The sequence below is a fragment of the Rhamphochromis longiceps genome, linkage group LG6 (genome assembly GCF_057381845.1).
Source record: "Rhamphochromis longiceps isolate RC_006_pf linkage group LG6, R_longiceps_female_GT1.1, whole genome shotgun sequence".
NCBI lineage: Eukaryota > Metazoa > Chordata > Actinopteri > Cichliformes > Cichlidae > Rhamphochromis > Rhamphochromis longiceps.
Genome location: NC_140562.1, coordinates 30,358,714 through 30,378,270, shown reverse-complemented (window position 1 = coordinate 30,378,270; position 19,557 = coordinate 30,358,714). Strand labels below are relative to the sequence as shown.

The 19,557-nt window shown below is 40.6% G+C and overlaps 1 protein-coding gene across 2 annotated transcripts in view; it reads left to right on the top strand.

Annotated features, from left to right (window-relative positions):
• The first annotated feature begins 4,993 nt into the window (after window positions 1-4,993).
• Window positions 4,994-19,557, top strand: part of LOC146668281 (septin-9-like) — a 70,119-nt gene continuing 55,555 nt past the window's right edge. The window contains exon 1 of one of the 2 annotated variants that reach the window (XM_085410188.1): window positions 4,994-5,036. In XM_085410188.1, the coding sequence (XP_085266314.1) occupies window positions 5,009-5,036 (28 nt within the window). In that variant the 5' untranslated portion in view covers window positions 4,994-5,008. Of the gene's footprint in view, window positions 5,037-19,214; window positions 19,293-19,557 lie in introns of those variants that run through there. The other variant, XM_085410189.1, reaches the window with a different exon arrangement.

The following is a 19,557-nucleotide window of genomic DNA, read 5'->3' as shown; positions in this document are numbered from 1 at the left end:
TGCGTAATTATTCAGCCCCCTTTGGTCTGAGTGCAGTCAGTTGCCCAGCCCATAGACATTGCCTGATGAGTGTTAATGACTAAATAGAGTGCACCTGTATGTAATCTAATGTCAGTACAAATACAGCTGCTCTGTGATGGCCTCAGAGGTTGTCTAAGAGAATATTGGGAGCAACAACACCATGAAGTCCAAAGAACACACCAGACAGGTCAGGGATAAAGTTACTGAGAAATTTAAAGCAGGCTTAGGCTACAAAAAGATTTCCCAAGCCTTGAACATCCCACGGGGCACTGTTCAAGCAATCATTCAGAAATGGAAGGAGTATGGCACAACTGTAAACCTACCAAGACAAGGTCGTCCACCTAAACTCACAGGCTGAACAAGGAGAGCGCTGATCAGAAATGTAGCCAAGAGGCCCATGGTGACTCTGGACGAGCTGCAGAGATCTACAGCTCAGGTGGGGGAATCTGTCCATAGGACAACTATTAGTCGTGCACTGCACAAAGTTGGCCTTTATGGAAGAGTGGCAAGACGAAAGCCATTATTAACAGAAAACCATAAGAAGTCCCGTTTGCAGTTTGCCACAAACATGTGGGGGACACAGCAAACATGTGGAAGAAGGTGCTCTGGTCAGATGAGGCCAAAATGGAACTTTTTGCCCAAAATGCTATATGTGGCGGAAAACTAACACTGCACATCACTCTGAACACACCATCCCTACTGTCAAATATGGTGGTGGTAGCATCATGCTCTGGGGGTGCTTCTCTTCAGCAGGGACAGGGAAGCTGGTCAGAGTTGATGGGAAGATGGATGGAGCCAAATACAGGGCAATCTTGGAAGAAAACCTCTTGGAGTCTGCAAAAGACTTGAGACTGGGGCGGAGGTTCACCTTCCAGCAGGACAACAACCCTAAACATAAAGCCAGGGCAACAATGGAACGGTTTAAAACAAAACATATCCATGTGTTAGAATGACCCAGTCAAATTCCAGATCTAAATCCAATCGAGAATCTGTGGCAAGATCTGAAAACTGCTGTTCACAAACGCTGTCCATCTAATCTGACTGAGCTGGAGCTGTTTTGCAAAGAAGAATGGGCAAAGATTTCAGTCTCTAGATGTGCAAAGCTGGTAGAGACATACCCTAAAAGACTGGCAGCTGTAACTGCAGCAAAAAGTGGTTCTACAAAGTATTGACTCAGGGGGCTGAATAATTACGCACACCACTTTTCAGTTATTTATTTGTAAAAAAAAATGTTTGGAATCATGTATGATTGTCGTTCCACTTCTCACGTGTACACCACCTTGTATTGGTCTTTCATGTGGAATTCCAATAAAATGGATTCATGTTTGTGGCTGTAATGTGACAAAATGTGGAAAAGTTCAAGGGGGCCGAATACTTTTGCAAGCCACTGTACCTATGTTTCACCAAGAAAAGGCTAAGGAAAGACATAGCCAAAGTTAGCTTCACTGACTCCTCCAGAGAAAATAGATATAGATGTTTCTTACCTGGCTTATTAACAGCTGAGGTGAAACGTGGACTGACAGCCTACCCAGAGTGCCACCGTTTTTGAGGAGACTCAAGAGTAAAAGCATAAAATATTGCAAAATATTTAATTGACACATATTTTGTTTAATTTATTCTGAGTATTGATATTATTCAGAGTTAAAATATAGTTTGTGCTATTTGTTTTATTGATTTTGCAGACATTTTTACAGACCATTTTGGGGTACAGTCTATATTTACTCCCATCTAGCTTTGAAACTTTTACACGCAGTGACTTTAAACCCTATAGAAAATACTATGCTACAGTATCTTTTACCTACACTGCTACAGCATCAAGGTTATCAAACTATTTGTAACTGATTATGAGGCAAATACTTCTGAAGGCTAATGTGTAATAAAGCATCATTCTGATTATTTCATCTGTACAGTAACAAAGGAATGTAAATTATATCTAATCTATTTCTTTCACATCTTTTCTAAAAGTGTTATTTAATTCAAATATTTCATATGTCACTCTTTTATCTCTGTTTGTTGTCTTTGTTGCCACACAAAAATTAAATTTGTGATGCTCTTTCTAGTGTCCTTGAGCCTTCCTGTCCAACTTCAACGTGTATTCTTCTAACATGGGAGTTTCCCCAGTTGACATAGTTCACCTCAGCCTGTCAGACTATAAAAACTGTTCATGTGCTCATGCTGTCTTTCATTTCCAGCATCTGATATATACAGTGGGGCAAAAAAGTATTTAGTCAGCCACCGATTGTGCAAGTTCCCCCACCTAAAATGATGACAGAGGTCAGTAATTTGCACCAGAGGTACACTGCAATTGTGAGAGACAGAATGTGAAAAAAAAAAATCCATGAATCCACATGGTAGGATTTGTAAAGAATTTATTCGTAAATCAGGGTGGAAAATAAGTATTTGGTCAATAACAAAAATACAACTCAATACTTTGTAACATAACCTTTGTTGGCAATAACAGAGGTCAAACGTTTACTATAGGTCTTTACCAGGTTTGCACACACAGTAGCTGGTATTTTGGCCCATTCCTCCATGCAGATCTTCTCGAGAGCAGTGATGTTTTGGGGCTGTCGCCGAGCAACACGGACTTTCAACTCCCGCCACAGATTTTCTATGGGGTTGAGGTCTGGAGACTGGCTAGGCCACTCCAGGACTTTCAAATGCTTCTTACGGAGCCACTCCTTTGTTGCCCGGGCGGTGTGTTTTGGATCATTGTCATGTTGGAAGACCCAGCCTCGTTTCATCTTCAAAGTTCTCACTGATGGAAAGAGGTTTTGGCTCAAAATCTCACGATACATGGCCCCATTCATTCTGTCCTTAACACGGATCAGTCGTCCTGTCCCCTTGGCAGAAAAACAGCCCCATAGCATGATGTTTCCACCCCCATGCTTCACAGTAGGTATGGTGTTCTTGGGATGCAACTCAGTATTCTTCTTCCTCCAAACACGACGAGTTGAGTTTATACCAAAAAGTTCTACTTTGGTTTCATCTGACCACATGACATTCTCCCAATCCTCTGCTGTATCATCCATGTGCTCTCTGGCAAACTTCAGACGGGCCTGGACATGCACTGGCTTCAGCAGCGGAACACGTCTGGCACTGCGGGATTTGATTCCCTGCCGTTGTAGTGTGTTACTGATGGTGACCTTTGTTACTTTGGTCCCAGCTCTCTGCAGGTCATTCACCAGGTCCCCCAGAGTGGTTCTGGGATCTTTGCTCACCGTTCTCATGATCATTTTGACCCCACGGGATGAGATCTTGCGTGGAGCCCCAGATCGAGGGAGATTATCAGTGGTCTTGTATGTCTTCCATTTTCTGATGATTGCTCCCACAGTTGATTTTTTCACACCAAGCTGCTTGCCTATTGTAGATTCACTCTTCCCAGTCTGGTGCAGGTCTACAATACTTTTCCTGGTGTCCTTCGAAAGCTCTTTGGTCTTGGCCATGGCGGAGTTTGGAGTCTGACTGTTTGAGGCTGTGGACAGGTGTCTTTTATACAGATGATGAGTTCAAACGGGTGCCATTCATACAGGTAACGAGTGGGGGACAGAAAAGCTTCTTACAGAAGACGTTACAGGTCTGTGAGAGCCAGAGATTTTCCTTGTTTGAGGTGACCAAATACTTATTTTCCACCCTAATTTACGAATAAATTCTTTACAAATCCTACCATGTGGATTCATGGATTTTTTTTTTTCACATTCTGTCTCTCACAGTTGAAGTGTACCTCTGGTGCAAATTACTGACCTCTGTCATCATTTTAAGTGGGGGAACTTGCACAATCGGTGGCTGACTAAATACTTTTTTGCCCCACTGTACTTTTCTAGTTCTAGTTTTGATTAGCTGACAGCCTAAACACTTTTTACAGCATGCAACACTCACACGCACACTCTCTCTCACACATTCCTGAGCTCCACACCGATTTATAGTTTTGTGTTAACCTACCTTTGAATAAAGTACATTTGTTTTAGGGAAATCTCTTGCCAGATTCTTACAAGATTCATGGTAGAACATTATACTGCAGGATTGTATATTAATAAAATGCTTTTATTACTTAAAATTGTATTCAGAATATTATTCAGGCCGCATTGCTTTTACTTGTAATAGACGCTTAATTATTTTTAGGCTTATTGGGTTTGACTATGTGGTTCAACCAAAACTCCCAATGTGGTCCTAACACCAGCTGTGACACATCCAACCACAAGAGAGCAGCATTTCACAGCACTTCAACATACTTCTCATATTCATGGCTGATGTTAATGTATATCGTGTCTTCCTGAGTGATCGTTTAAACATGACTGCATTTAGACTGGTTTAACTCTACATAAAAAGGAGAAAATGTGAGTTTTGGTAGGTCAGAAAAATATGTGTTCATTTTCTTCTTTCTAATGGGAAGTATGTGGGAAATATTTCCTTAGCATCACATAAGCCTGTAACGGATACAGCCTACTAGCTTCCTTGGTGCTAAACTTCCACCCTGACAATAACCACTGAAGCAAAGCCGGTTGCTTATTTGTTTTTTGCCAAAGAAAATGGCTTCAGGATGAACTCCCTTATATCTCTGATGCGTTTGTCACATAGATTTTATATCAGTGTGACTAAGTAAACAAATTTCCCTTGGGGTAAGCTGCCCAACACTGGATAGATCCTGTTATCTCCTCTTTGGATACGTGCGTAAAAGCGCGTCAGTGGACCTCTCCACCCGCCCCCTCGTGCGCTCACGTTTCTTTTAACATGGTCTTGCGGTCTCGAGATTCTCAACATCCCACTAAAGTGCACATCATTGAGGCATATCTGCATCAGCACTGCCTGCAGTCACACAGTGTCGTCACGCACTCAGCTTTCTGCACAAGAACAAGTGCGGGGAAACTGAGGCAACAAAGTCAACTCCAGTTTCTTTGGTCGACGTGGTGAGAAGGACGACCGACAGTTGCAGCTTCTCTGCTTTTACTGACGAATACCTGAAGTGCACCAGCAGGAAACGCAGAGCATGAAGAAAGCTCAAAATTCGGGTACAGGTGAGTCACGAAAAAGCATCCTTTGAAATATCACGTGCACTAAACTCTTCAAAAAGTAATTACAAGAGTGATTTTTGTGTGTAATTAATGGCACAGACTGGGAAAAAAAAGATTTATTATATACTTTTAAAGTTTTGCATATTGTAATACTGCAGTCAAGTACTTAAACGTACATTTCTGATATATCTTAGATAATTGTAGCTTTTTTTGTAGGTCTTACATCTTAAATTCTATAAATCCAGGTTATCTTTTTTATAGTTCTTCAACTACTTAAACTCTGACTTGGGATTTACCACATCTGTTGTTCTGGTCCAATCTGTTTTGTGGCTGAGGTAGCAGCACTCATGGGAGCACCTCAGGGTCTCCTGGCCTTTACAGTCTGATGTGCATCATCTGTCCTTCCCAGTCTGACCTTCTGAATGGATGGAATGGACCCTTCAGGCTGAGCTGCCTTCCTGGACTCGATGCTGTCTGTGTGTCTGCGTTAACAATCATTTCTGACGTTTGCTTGCGCATGATGTCAGACTAAATGGTTTTGTGTAGCCTATATGTGGGACCCTGCCTTGTAAGTGCATGGCACAACATAGTGTGTGCGTGTTATACAACATGTCTCTGGCCTTGCTCAAGCCCCATCTGTGTGTTCACTCTCCTTTAACATTGGGAACTCAGGATGGGCTCTGGGGGGGGAAATAACATGCTCTAGATTAAACACGAAAATATGTGGCACAAGCTGATGCTGTTGGGGCTTGTGTTGAAAACAGGAGACAAGGTCCACACTGTAAGTGCTTGGACACTTAACGCTTCAGGCTCTGAAAATAAGAAAACTGAAATAAAACAATAGCCAGAACTTTATTTCTGTCTATGTGTTTACATTGATAAGGAAAGAAATGCATTGAGGAGTCTTCCAACTTCACAGGGCTCAATAATAAATTAGTGCTTGACTGTTTAGGGAATAAAGTTGTGGGAAAAGTGCATATGGATCTATTCATGGCTACACCTGCACTGACACAGTATTACTATACAATCACATTCAGTGATTACTGTGACTGTGTTATATTTAACAGCTTGTGGTTCCACTAGCTTAGTATATGGTGAGACTACTGAAGAGGCGGGCAGAAATAAACAGTGTCCAGTGTTTTTTCAAACACTTACCAGAGAAAGCAGCCTAGGAGGATTATCACTGCTGAGTGAATAACGCAAACATTTTCTCTCAAAGGTCTCTGTACACTTTGATCATTAGAGTGTCTAGTCTGCTCTCCCTCCAGAAGAAAGAAAACCCATAAGACCTGGCAGCCGCACTCACCCCTTTTTAGCTCAAAGCTTGTAACTCCAGCGTTTTTTTTCACGCAGCATCATGACCTTAAGGTGTCAGATTTTCTCCCAGGCTAGAGCATTCATGGCTGAACTGAGAGAGAACCCAATTAGTAGTATTGAAAATGCATTTCCCCTAATAAATATGCTTTAACGGGAAGTTTTTTGGTCTTTCTCATTTTGCATATCTTTTTTGCAAAGTTTTAGTTGAAGTGTAACATTACTGGGAGTGCAGATGTGTGAAGTTGTGCGGATGTATTCTGGAGTGTAGCTATGATCTGGTGCATTAGTTCAAACAGCCTAAGATAACAGACCATTGATGTGTAAAATCTTTCATTTTTCGTAATTACTTTAAACATACCTTCAAAGCTAAGGTTAAAAAGTCCCACTGAATATGCCTGAAAAATGCCAATGCTTTCAGAAAGAGCAACTTTTGGGAAGTGTCGGAAGGTTCTCTCATTTTCCTGGTACCTGATGCTGAATTTTATACTCTTAAGTGGGACCGTTGTGTTGTTCCTGGTCAGGTCACATATAAGATTATGTTATGTTGTTCTGATTTATTAAAGTCCGGTAAGACTAACAGTCTGTTGGGCTTGTTGAACTGGAGGTGCACATGTTGTTCTGTAGTTTCATGTAATGTAAACCTCAATGAACAGTGAGATCCAGCGGAGTCAAAGAAGCACTGTTGTCTTTTTTCTCTTGCTCTTCCTATGCATGAGAGATCCCAGTCAGCTGTGATATATATTGTCATGCTTTTTGAAAACAGCCTAAGCTTGAGTGGACTTTTTTTTTAATGGTGGATTTTTGCTGAGGGCTGGTTGTGTGTATTTGCTCGACTTGAATAGAAGATTTCACAGAAAAATGCAATGAAGCAGGAGATGTCGACTTGTGGACGAAATACAGGACACTGAAAAATGTGCAGCTGATAATTAATTTCACATTGCACACATGTTTTTATAGGAATTTTGTTTTGTCTCTCAAAATCTCTACTGCAGTGCTTTGAAGTTGATATATCAAAGGACACTGCAATGGGCACAGCTTTATTTTGAGTACACAGTCCTACCTTTTCTTATATTATAAGGAAATGGCAAATTATTAATGAGTCAACTTCTCTGCAGTGCACCAGCCCGATGATGGCCAGGATTTAGCCTGCTGGATTACATGTAGTGGGAGGCATGGCCCACTCACTACAATATACAGTAGAGTGAGCTGATTTTTGTTAGTACATGCTATACTTCTCATGTGAGTATTTGTATACCAGCAGTCAGACGTTTAGCAAATGTTTATTAAATGTAACTGTCATGTTAAAATGTTATTTTCCTTAAAAATTTTGTACATAATACAATTTAAGACAGAAGTACTGTCATTGATCAGAATACCTTTCTGTAAATATAATTGGCCTCTATTAAGTCAGTACAGACAAACAGTTATTAATATAACGTTTTGTTTTTTATTTGTCAGCAACCTAAAACTATTGATAAAGAATGGGGAACGTCAATCTATCCATGAGAACAGGTTGGATTTTGGACATTAAGACTGGATCTAAAGATTAATGAGCTTTAACAGCACAGTTAACATAAAAATAATAATGCGAAAGCATTTTAAACAGACATTATTAACACATTTACATTTAAATACACATTAACTGCACGGCCTAATCGTTTCTGGCGATGAAGGACCCTGGAATGTACTTCTTACCTTTTTTGTTCACTAGCGATCTCTTTGTGTTAAATATATTATCTCTCCCTGCTGGTAATGCAGCTTCTGCATGTGTGTCCATTTCATGCTTTGGAAAAGCAAAGCGTGAAATCTAAACATGTCACTTGCACATGGTAACAATAGATTTTCAACATCACGGTCTTTACCCACTGTTATGGTGATTGTACCACTAGCTAGCTGCTCGCTCCCTTTAGTTTATAGATATTGCTCAGAAGTTAGCACTATTGAGTCTAACTGATTTCTTTAAAAATCCATCACACTTTAAATTCCACATCATACAGCCTCCCACTAAACCACACCAGTAGGTCCCCTAGAGAAAGAGCAGATGAGGGAAGTCAATGCAGCTCTTTATTTCTTCCTAACAATGGCTCTTTAGTGACAGCTAAGCTAGATTCCCTTCAGTCTGAGTCACATATTGGCCTGGACTGCATTCACTACTTCTCCCTGTGATAATAAGGCCGCCTTTGGAGACTTTGGTATTCATCGGTATGCGTCTGTTTAATTCACTACCTTAGAGTCAGGCTGCCAAGTTTTCCAGTTCATATAATCCTTATCACTTTAAAACCCCTGCTTTAGCGTTTGACTGCTTTTATCAGTCCTCTTTCATGACTGCCATGTACAAAAGCTCAGTTTTATCCCTTAGTGGCGCTCTGAGATAGAAGTTACTCAGCCAAGGTTTTACTCACTGAAAGGTCTGGACTTTTTCCTTCAGATATTAGCCTAAAGCGTTCCCACCTACTGCAGAAAATGTCATTTGATTTTGCTCCGTCTCTTGAGGTTTTACATCTCACTTCGTCCCTGTTAATATCTGTAAGTCACATCTGAATAAAGTTGCTGATGAATAACCTGATATACCCTTGCATATACCCTTGTGCTTAAGTGTACGCGCATGGACACAGACGCACACATGCAAGTATGACATCATTTGCCACTGTGTCAGAGTTTGGCTATAAATAGAGAAGGCGGACGATGACGTTTCAGCTTAACAAAAAACCCCCGTGAATAACATAAGGATGAAAACAGGCCATGTCACTGCTGCTTATCATGATGAACAGCCAGCCAGTCATGAAAAATGTTGCTGCATGTTCATTAAAGAAACACCTGATGTTACAAGCACATGTCATTAGTTAAAGCATGGGATGATCATAATGAGGGCATCCACTGTCCCGTTACATGGTTATTATTAGTGTATTACAGGGACATTTTTTTTACAGTGAGAAAATGTTTCCTCTGAGGTATCAGACAAAATTCCAATGATATAAGGTATCCGTGTCAAAATATTAGCCTGACCCCTTTCACAAAGTAAAAAGACAGAAAGGCATGAATGATGAGTTGTGGAGGATGATCAGTGACCACTTACAATCATCCATTTTTGGCCAGTATCTTTATTTACATCAAACTGAGATGCAGTTTCCATGAACATAAAGTTGAAATCATGTCAGCTCACTTATTGAGCTGCAGAATAACAGAATGCAGTTGCAGTTGGCCAACAAGCAGCTGCTCACAGTCCAGTCCGGTGCTTAATGGTGCTTTTATTTATTGTGGTCCTGGTCTTTGGAACAAGCTGCCTACAGACCTGAGATCAATTATAACTGTGGATATATATTTAAAAACAGACTCAAAACCTTTTTATTCACCCAGGCTTACACAATAGGTCCCATTCTTTTGTTTTATTTTGTTGCGTTCACTGCTTTATGGCGTGGTAACCTACACATGTTTTTATGTTTTTAATCTTCTTGAGTTTATTTGATTTGAGGCTTTTCTGTGTGATGTTTGTATTTTCTTCGCTTCTCTGCATGGCTTCCATTGAGTTACTTCAGCTTCCTTCCATTGTCTAAATGCATCCATTGGATTAAACTAATTGGTGTGGCCGATTAATGGTATGCCACAGCTGTGAATGACTGTCTGTCTAATGTTGTATTGCCCTGCAACACACTGACAACCTGTCCAGAGTGTACCCCACTTCTTTCCCTATGACAGCTACAATAGGCTCCAGCTAGCCTTTGACCCTCAATTGGGTAAGCTGAGGAAAACGGATGGACAATAAATTCTACCTTTATTATGTGAAAATGATAACATAATAATTTGCTCAAGATCGTCATTCTCATGAAGATCTTGTATCACTTCTTGCTACTGTAGCTGCCATTACTACAATTATAGGTATTATTTGTGACTGTTGTGATTATGTACTTAAATAAAATGAAATTCCAGCACAGATTGTTAAATGTGTTTAAAAACAGCAACTCCATTACGTCTTTCTCCCACTGCAGACCACTTGTGAATTTTTTTTTGGCCCACTCATATCTGGGTCACAGTAATTTAATAATAACTGAAGTCACTCTTATCCAAAAGTCGCACTGTAACAGTATCTGCCTCTAAAATCCAGCATGACTTGGGGTCTGTTAAAAATCTCACTAATCTTTTTTTTTTTTCTCATCTCTTTAGAAAAGTCAGAAAAATGTTAATGAATTCTCTTTAACCTCGGATCTGTGCAACACACAGCTTATGTAATTGAAACTCTGTCTTCTTGCATTTATTTGGGACGTACTTCTTTGCCAATCTCCACATGAACACCGCAGAGCTCATGTGTCAGGCACTCGCTCTGTGTGCATCTGTGTGCATGTGCCTATGTGTATCTTTGCCTGTGTGTGATGAGTATGTGCATGTGCTGTCTGGATCCGAGTTGTGGATTTAGACATCAGGAGCTTGGCATGCTGATTACAGAGGTCTGAAGCCACAGGGAACCACAGGAACTCTCCTCTCTTTCTCCCTCCTTTTTCTTTCCAGCATTATCCCTCCATCAGTTCAGGCTAATTTGTAGAGATGGAGGTGAAAGCAGGAGGCCTGGGGCTTATGTGGCAGGATTCTGTGCCTTATGATAATCAGCCAAATCGCATAGCTTTGCTCCTCTCATCCGTGCTGTCTAAGCTTACCTTAGTCATTTACCTAATGCGCAGTTAACCACTGTGGACTGTAAGTTTATAATGCACAATGAGGTATATTACACACTGTAGCAAATGTAGCATTGCTGACAGACTGTTATTGTTAGAGCCTAACAAATCTCATATGGATTTGGGACGTCAGTATTTCAGGCTGTTTTTATTCTGGCTTCTGTGATAATCAGAACTCAAAATGAGCTTTTTAGAAAACAAGAAGTCCTGCACGGTTAATAACGATGCACAGCGGCTTCGGCTACTGTCTGCAGCATCTACTTAGTGTCCAAATATTTATCAGTTGCTGCAACAGACGCCTTATTTCCTGCAAGGGATCAAGAACTTTTAGGATATCCCATTTTATGCAGACTGCTGCCAGCCCACTATCACATCTAATGATTACCTTATGGTGAATAGGAAATAGCCAGCAGTGTTACCACAACCATGCTGGGATGGACAGACATGCAGACTGCACTACTAGCACTTTTACAGCCTCCGACAGTCCAAATGACCTGAGAATGGGATTTAAATTGTCAGAGAACTGGGAGAGAGGAGCCTGTGTGAGTTATAGCTTAAAGGAATGGGCTTTCCTGTGAACTGGATTTGGCTGGATGGACTGTGTGAGCGTGTTTCACTCTGCGTAAGTGTGTGTCATGGATTGGTTCACTTTCTGGTTCTCACAGAGGATTGCTTGAGTGCATCTCAACAAGGATGTACCAGCTGCTGAGTCAGCATCAGTAATTACTTCAGCTATGTGTTTTGTACTGCTAATATTATGAGCTGTGAAACATCTTCTCGGGCGGAGCCTTAACTGTCTTGAGATATTGGATGGCTTGCTTTGAAATTATTTACAGACCTCGGAGATACTCAAGGGATGAATCCCACTAAATCTTGGAACCCCCTTGAACTTGTATTTAGCGTCACCACAAGTTCTGTTCAGGTTCATAAACACGCTAACATGCTTCAGTAAGCTGGTGATCATGGTAGACATTATACCTGCAGCACTGCTATATTTAATCACAGCCTCACTGTGCCGCTGGTGTGACTGCAAGCTGCTCTTACTTCCAGGCGGTGAGTGGTTTATGCCACGGCTGTTCCACTTTGTTGCCTTCAGTGGCCTCTAATGCATCTACAAACACTTTTCAGGTCAATCTGTTGCCTTTTCCTTCCTATAATCTCACCAATACAGAGGGTTGCGGTTTAAATAACAGGAAATACTTAGCAATACGACATGATTAATAGCGACTTTGCTGACTTACGGCATCGTCATTAGATCGGGAACTGCGCCGTTTCTCTTCTGTTTGTTCTTGTGTTGTTTCTATAGTTTCCATTGCTGTTCATTCTGTGATTGTGTCGTTCGCACAATGAGCAGTGGGAGCTTGTTGAAAAAGCGGAACCATCTTAAACTCCCAATTTAACACACAGAGCTGTGCACACTCACAAGAGTGCAGGCCATGTGGCTAGCCATAGTGGTTCTCATATCAGTAACACATCTGAGATTTATTTGTTTTTATCACTTTAGGTCATATTTGTTGTGTTAAATTAATTTACATCCAAGTCAATTATGACCTGTTTATTCTTCTTGCGTTTTTTTAATATGATGAAAAGCATGCATAAAAACATGTAACGACTCCATCATGATTGGATTATTACCACAAAATAAACTCAAATTTTGTTCTTTACCCACAGGAGCTCTAAACATTGTGACTTGCATGTTTTAAAAAGGTGGTTTACAGTTTCTCGTGGCTGATTTCTTATAAGTTGGCCGGGAGTCTACGATCTAAAAACCTGGGATAAGATCTTCTCTCGTTCTTTCTTTTTCTAATTCCCAGATTGCTGTAACGATGAGCTCTCACGGTCTAAAAGTGTCTGAATAGCTCCTGGGCTTTTTGTGATTTAGTGACTTAGAAGGTGGATTGTTATTTTTAGTTCAGTACTGTAGCGTCGGAGTTCTTTTCTGTTTACAAAAATGCATTTCCCGAGGTTTGTGTGAGCACATGGGCCCAGTTCTAAATTTGGCTAGTGTAGATGAGTGATGTGAAGTGTTGTGTCTTCCCTGTACATGCCCCAGGTTGTGTGTGTAGGCTGGAGCAGCAGAAGCAGCAGGGGACGTAAATGAGGAGGACAGTGCCTTTCTCTCTCTCTGTGTGTGTGTCTCACTGTGTATGTGTGTGGTGCACATGCAGCAGGGGGAAGATGAGTGCTGCGTAGCTCTGTGGTGAGGTCATCAGACTGTGGCTAACAGCACCACATCACTTTTTGTTATTACTGTTTTTTTTAGCTCTCCACCATCTCCTGAGTGCAGATGGGATTCTTGAATACTGAACATTTGGAGAAAAGAGAGGATTTGAGCGAGCTGTGCACGTGTGTGTGTGTATGTGTGTGCAGTTAGGCATGTCACTGTCTCTGTTATTACATATGAATATATGTGTTTGCACTGCAGCGTGAATGCGCAGCATAAATTGCAATGTGTTTCTGTATGTCTGCCTGTGTTTTGACAGGTGCTTGTCTGTTTACTTGAAGCCAGATTTATTCTTACGTGTAAATGAGGTGTAACAGCAGAGATTTATTTCTTTAACCTGGAATCCATACTTATAAAGTTTGCTCTGGCTAAAGTGCATTTTCTCTTAAATGTAGCAGAATTCATGGTCACATGAAGATCACAAACATGATGACTGGTTATTGTGGGCTGAGTTTGTTTTCTCCTACATGACTCTAAAGACACCAAACAAGTTCAAGACAGACTCAGTTAGCCAATCAGAAGCCAATCTCCCCTGGAAGGCTCGTCCGTGCGAACATCATCACTCTCACAAGTAAATTAACAATGTAAATAGGATAATTTGGCCTTTTAATAATCATCACATGTAAAGTAAATATGTGACATCTAAAGGTAATAATTCACTTTAGTTTGTAGCACAAGTGTCAGCAGGAACATTCATAATGGCTTTCTTGTTCTGTCCCTGTTAACCATGCCATTGTTACACTGACCAACCGCGCACAATGCCAAGACCCTGAAAGTCAAGCAGCCAAATGAAATCCAACCATCATTCATTTCATTTTAAACTGTTCTCCCCCATCTCCCAGTAAAAATATCTTCCCATGAAAGCACAATGTTTGTAGATTTTCTTTTTACAACTCTTGCATTGCAGCGGCTGTATAACTACCTGAAAATAAACACTCAACTACAAATCAGTTTTAATTTGCCAAGTTTAGTTTTGTCTGTAGAGTGTGCAGTCTGAGTGTAGATCCATCTAAAAGGTGTTTTTCACTCCTGAAGACACAAGAAGCTTTCAGCTCTCACCTTTTCTCCTCTCTTTCCCCTCAATTTGCCTCTTTCACCGCTTCCCATGCTCGCTCCTCCTCTTCTCATTTCATCTTTTATCTTCTACTCGCTGTTTCTTTCTCCTTCATTGTGCACCGCTGCCCTGCAGGCATCCCTTTAGTGTTGGCTTACATGCTGGTGAGCTTTTTTGCCCGACTGTTATATAACTAAATTTAGCATGTTTGAGTCACGTTTTGCCCATAGGTCGGGCTATGCAGTGACGGCTTACATTAATGTGCACCCCAAGGCTCTCCATCCACTCTTAGTCAATGTGTGATAACCTTGCGTTCATCTGGACAGGGTGGGTGGGGGTTGAGCTTGTCGCACATGAGTGAACGAGCGCACGTGCCTTTCTGTCTCATGACCATCTGCCTTATTGGGTGAAATTGTAGGCTACATGCTGAATATAGTGTTTGTGTATTTATGTCAATGAAATGACTTAAATTCATAACAGAGGCACATACAGATAATAGAGGCTGATTATGTGTGTGTGTGTGTGTGTGTGTGTGTGTGTGTGTGTGTGTGTGTGTGTGTGTGTGTGTGTGTGTGTGTGTGTGTGTGTGTGTGTGTGTGTGTGTGTGTGTGTGAGATAGGAGGTTATCTCTCCAGCAGGTGATGGAGAGGTGTTGAAAGGTATGAATGAGGGAGGCCTCTGTCTGTCTCCCAAACTGTCTGATTTATGTCTTTTACAAGCTCAAAGAAACAAATTTCCCATAAACTACGCACAAATTTTGTTTTGCAGCACCCAAAATAAAGTCTTTTGGTCTGTCACATACATCTAAAATGTTTGGGTTTTGCTATACAAAAGAGATTCTTTCTAGGACCAAGGCCAGTTTACTATATATAGTTAAACAGAAGGCATATGCAAGAGAAACGAGGCCATAAATGTCATGTTTATTCACTGGGAACATGAATTCTCTCAAAACTAACACAGTTAAACCCCTTTTTATGAGCTGTTTGAAGCTAATAATGTCCCTCTTTAAACTTGTAATTTACATTCAAGCAGAAAAAGAACATTTAAATAAATAAAGCTGAAAGGTCAGTGTCACTTTAAATAAAGATCCAAAGCACTGCTGCGAGTAATCTTCCAGCAACACTTCCCCAAACTAGGTTATGTGAGATAATTAGGAAAAGAAATGGTAATTAAACTCATAAATAAAATGATAAAATATCTAAAATGTTATTTTGGGTTTTTTTTATCTTTGTTTTCACTTTCATATTAAATAAGTAAACTAAGTCATGGAATGTCTATTTATCCTTAAGTTATAATAATCTTTACTAACCCTAGCTCCTGCATCCACATCATCGGCGCCATTTAAAGGATGTTTCCATGTAAATGTGCACATTCCTGTGTACTAATAGATACCTGCACACACAAATCAGAGAAGAAGAGTGAGACATATATAACAGGGAGAGAGTGCAAGAAACATGATTCTGGAGCATAACTTGTCTCCATCCAAAAATAAAAGAAAACAAAAGTAGCTCTTAATGTCAAACGTGGCATTTTAACACATTTTGCAGCATCAAAAACTACATTTCTGTTGTGTTATATGTGAGTGAGTCAACAAATGCACAAGCACATGTTGTGTGTTTGGTGTGTGTGTGTGTGTGGGGCGGGGGGGGGGGGGTTCTGACCTTGTGATTAACTGCAGCTTTGTAAGTCTGGAAAATCATCGTGGGGCAGAAAGAGCCAGTGGCCAAAACAGACATATCTCTATTTTTAAACGCACACTTTTGTCACAACATCGACTTCCTGCTTGCCATATGGATTCAACGCCAGGACGCTCACTCACAATTTGTCTGTGTTTTTATTCCGATTTGGGGTTTAAAAGGTCTCCTCCATCAGAATTTTATCGTCATCTAAACTCACCAGACGGGTGGAATTCAGAGCTGCGGTAATTGTTCTCAGCCCTTGAAAAAATGGCTGATCTGAGGCAGACTTTCCAAGGTAAAAACATTGCAATTTATAAATGCATATGGATGTTTAGAAATATAAATGGAAATCTTAATTACAACCAACTTATGAGACATAAGATTTTACCAGAATCTTCGGTCAGGTGTTTGTATTTAAAGCCCTTTGTGCGCTATAATCCATGTGTTTTTATTTTTAAAATAGTTATTTTGTTTTATTAACCTTGTTAATGATATATAAAATGATTGTTTTTATTCTAGGTATTATTAAAACTCTAATTATTGCAATTAGCCACAGAGCCTCCCTGGAGCTAAAGCTACTTAAATCCTCACATCGCACCTACACTTGAATATCCCTAATCTGTTTCTTCTGCTCTGCTTCTCCTCACTTCCCTTTTGCAGATGTCAAATGATGGCCCCCGGGACTACAGAAGAGTGGAAGCTGTGTATTTTTTTGTATGTTAGTGGCGCTTCCTGTTTTAGTCAGGATGATCCACCCCTCTACCATTTGTGTTCATTTCATGTGGAAAAGCGTGTTGAAAAATGTGAAATAATGGGAATAATCTTTCCCTTACTAGCCCTGAAATTTGAAACACAGACAAAGCAAAACAAACATTTGGTTACAAAAGACTGAAGATGAAAGTGCTCTGGTAAAAGTGCACTCCAAATAGAGAAAATCTTCTCATCATTACAGGAAATACAGTACTGTGCAACGGCGCCAGACAAAAGGAGCCAGACCTGGCTGTAATTTTTTTTAAAGTTGTCTTCTGCAATAATTCTCAAGGTTTTATGAATGTTTTTCTTTGGACATTGGCTGCTTTTTCACTCACTTTCAGTCCATTCTTTGACCATTTTAATGTGTTTTGTTAGTTCAGCCACTTAACGCTCACCTAAAAATCATCTAAGCATAAAAAGGCATCTAACTCAAGAGATGAACCGGTGTTATATTTATGCATAACCCATTTTAATTACATCTTTAGGCACTTTCTTACTATACTGATTGTCACTGTACTTCTTTTGTTTCTTGCTATATTGTTATTTGTTATATTTGTTGTAATGACCTGGCAGGACCTGAGAAATATATCTGACTCATCAGAAATGAGGGTGACTGTCCAGAAGTAAACATGGTGAAGGCTCTGTCATGGTTTGGGTTCTGCGTTGAGATCTTGTCAAAATTGATGGACTGAAAACATTTGGATCTACCATGCAGTACCATCAGGAAAGCTTGGGACTGAAAGCAGCTTCATTTGTTAGCATTACAGTGATCCCAAACTCACTGCCAATGCAGTGAATACATACCTGAATAGAAAAACACACAATGGAACTCTTTCAGTCGTGAACTTGTGTTCCAAGACCCAAGAGCTCAACATCGTCGTGGCAGTGTACGATCATCTTGACAAAGTACAGAGCAAAAGGCAGCCAACATCCAAAGAAGAGCTCTGAATGCCCTTCAAGAAGCCCGAAGAACTATTCCTTGAGACTGTTTAAAGAAATTACAACAAATCCTGTCTAAGAGAGTTCAGGCTGTGTTTGAAGAATGGAGGTGGTCATACCAAATATTGAATTTCAAGCTCATTACAATTGTATAAACTCTCTCTTTGCCTTGCATACTTTCCATTATGTTTGCACATGTTTCAGTAAATCGCTGCACGTATTTCCCATTTTCCTAACAAAATATAAAGAGAAGAAGAGCGGCTCAAGACTTTTGGACAGTAATCCTTACAGGTTATTTGACCACTTTGTCCAAGGTCTGAATAAAGAGAGATGTTGTCTATCCGCTTGTTTTCATGTATTTTTTTGTGGGTGATACAAAGACTGTTTTAGGTTTATGCTTTCTGCTGACGTTAGCTTTGCAATTTAAAGAAGGGATGTTCCTTCTAAGAAAGAGGAAGTGAGTCGTTGCATGTTAGTCTATTACTCCTCATTCTTTCCCAGACACAAAAACAAAGATGGATGCGTATGAGTTTGTTTTGCCAAGAGAGCAGCTCCCTAAGTGGCCCTTGACCTTGTTGAGCAGCAAGCAGAGGGTCAGGCATGATGTGTGAAGTATGTGTGCATGCTGCTCTGGAGCACCAGTGATTTCTGCTGCTAAATCTGGTTTTGGTTTCACAGAACAATTATGCTTTCAGACTGTGAAAAATGTTGTCATTTCCTAAATGCTGAGCTGAAAGACACAGACACAGAGGTCAACAAGCTTGTTGGTGGAGATCTTGTAATGACGATTATTAGCAAGTTGCAAAGAAGCCTCATTGAGAGGCTCCTCATTCATGAGTGCCAGGACTGAAGTGTTTTTAGATTAGGTTGGATGAGAAATCTCTTTAATCCACTTAGAGACTCATCTGTGGTTTGAAATGTTGGCCTTGGTGAATGTAGGGTTTGTATATCCTGATAGCATAATTAGTATAGCAATGATGACATGGAAACATGTAGTGTGTGTTCTTGGAGTAGTTCAGGGAGTCCTTGTGGACTGTTAAGAGTATTTCTCTTGAAATAAGCGAGTTTATTTTCACATGAGGACCTATGGCCAAGTGGGCTGAAGTTCTATTTGAAAGAGATAATACAGCCTCAGTGTCACGGGAGCAGGCGAGATAAAGAGAAAGGAGGACTCGTTTCGGTATCATGGGGATAATATAAAACACTGGAAAAAGAAAAGTGGAGGGAGAAAAAAGGCGACAGTGAAAAAGTGTCCGCTTATGATAAAAGTCTGTGAAATATGTGTGTAGGAGAGAAAATCAAGAAAGAGAGAAAGAAAAGAAAGCAAGAAAGAGGGACTCCATATGACTCGCACATGGCTGTGGTTGTCTGTTCTGTTCACTTGTTATTCTGACAGACTGAAGACATTAAAACTTGGAGGAAGTAAGAGCAAGGGAGACGGAGGGAGGAAGAGGAGGGAGGAGAGAGGGAGGGTTGGAAGAGGGGGACAGGGTGACTAAGTCAGGAGAAAGGGGAAGTCTTCAAGCAGAAAAAAGAGAGGGAAGGAAAGAGAGGAGAGAAAAGCGAGAGGGTTGCATGTGGCTATCTGAGGTAGCCATTGAGTTATGGAGCGAGACAGAATAGCTGGTAAGTTCAACGTTTTGTTCAGCGTAGCTTCTTTTCTTTTGGTTAGACTTCAGATGGAAGCAGCTTCTTAGCAGTACGGCAGCATTCAGCTATAGCCACCCCACTTGCGTTTGCATTGCTTGATCTGTTGCGGTGGGAGCCGCTGCCCTGTGTCTGTGTGTGTTTGTGTGTCTGTGTGTGTCTGTGTGTGTTTGTGTGTGCGCGTCCGTCTACAGGTCAACTTTAACCTTCTGATCTACGTCTCATAGATGTTGCATGAGCTACA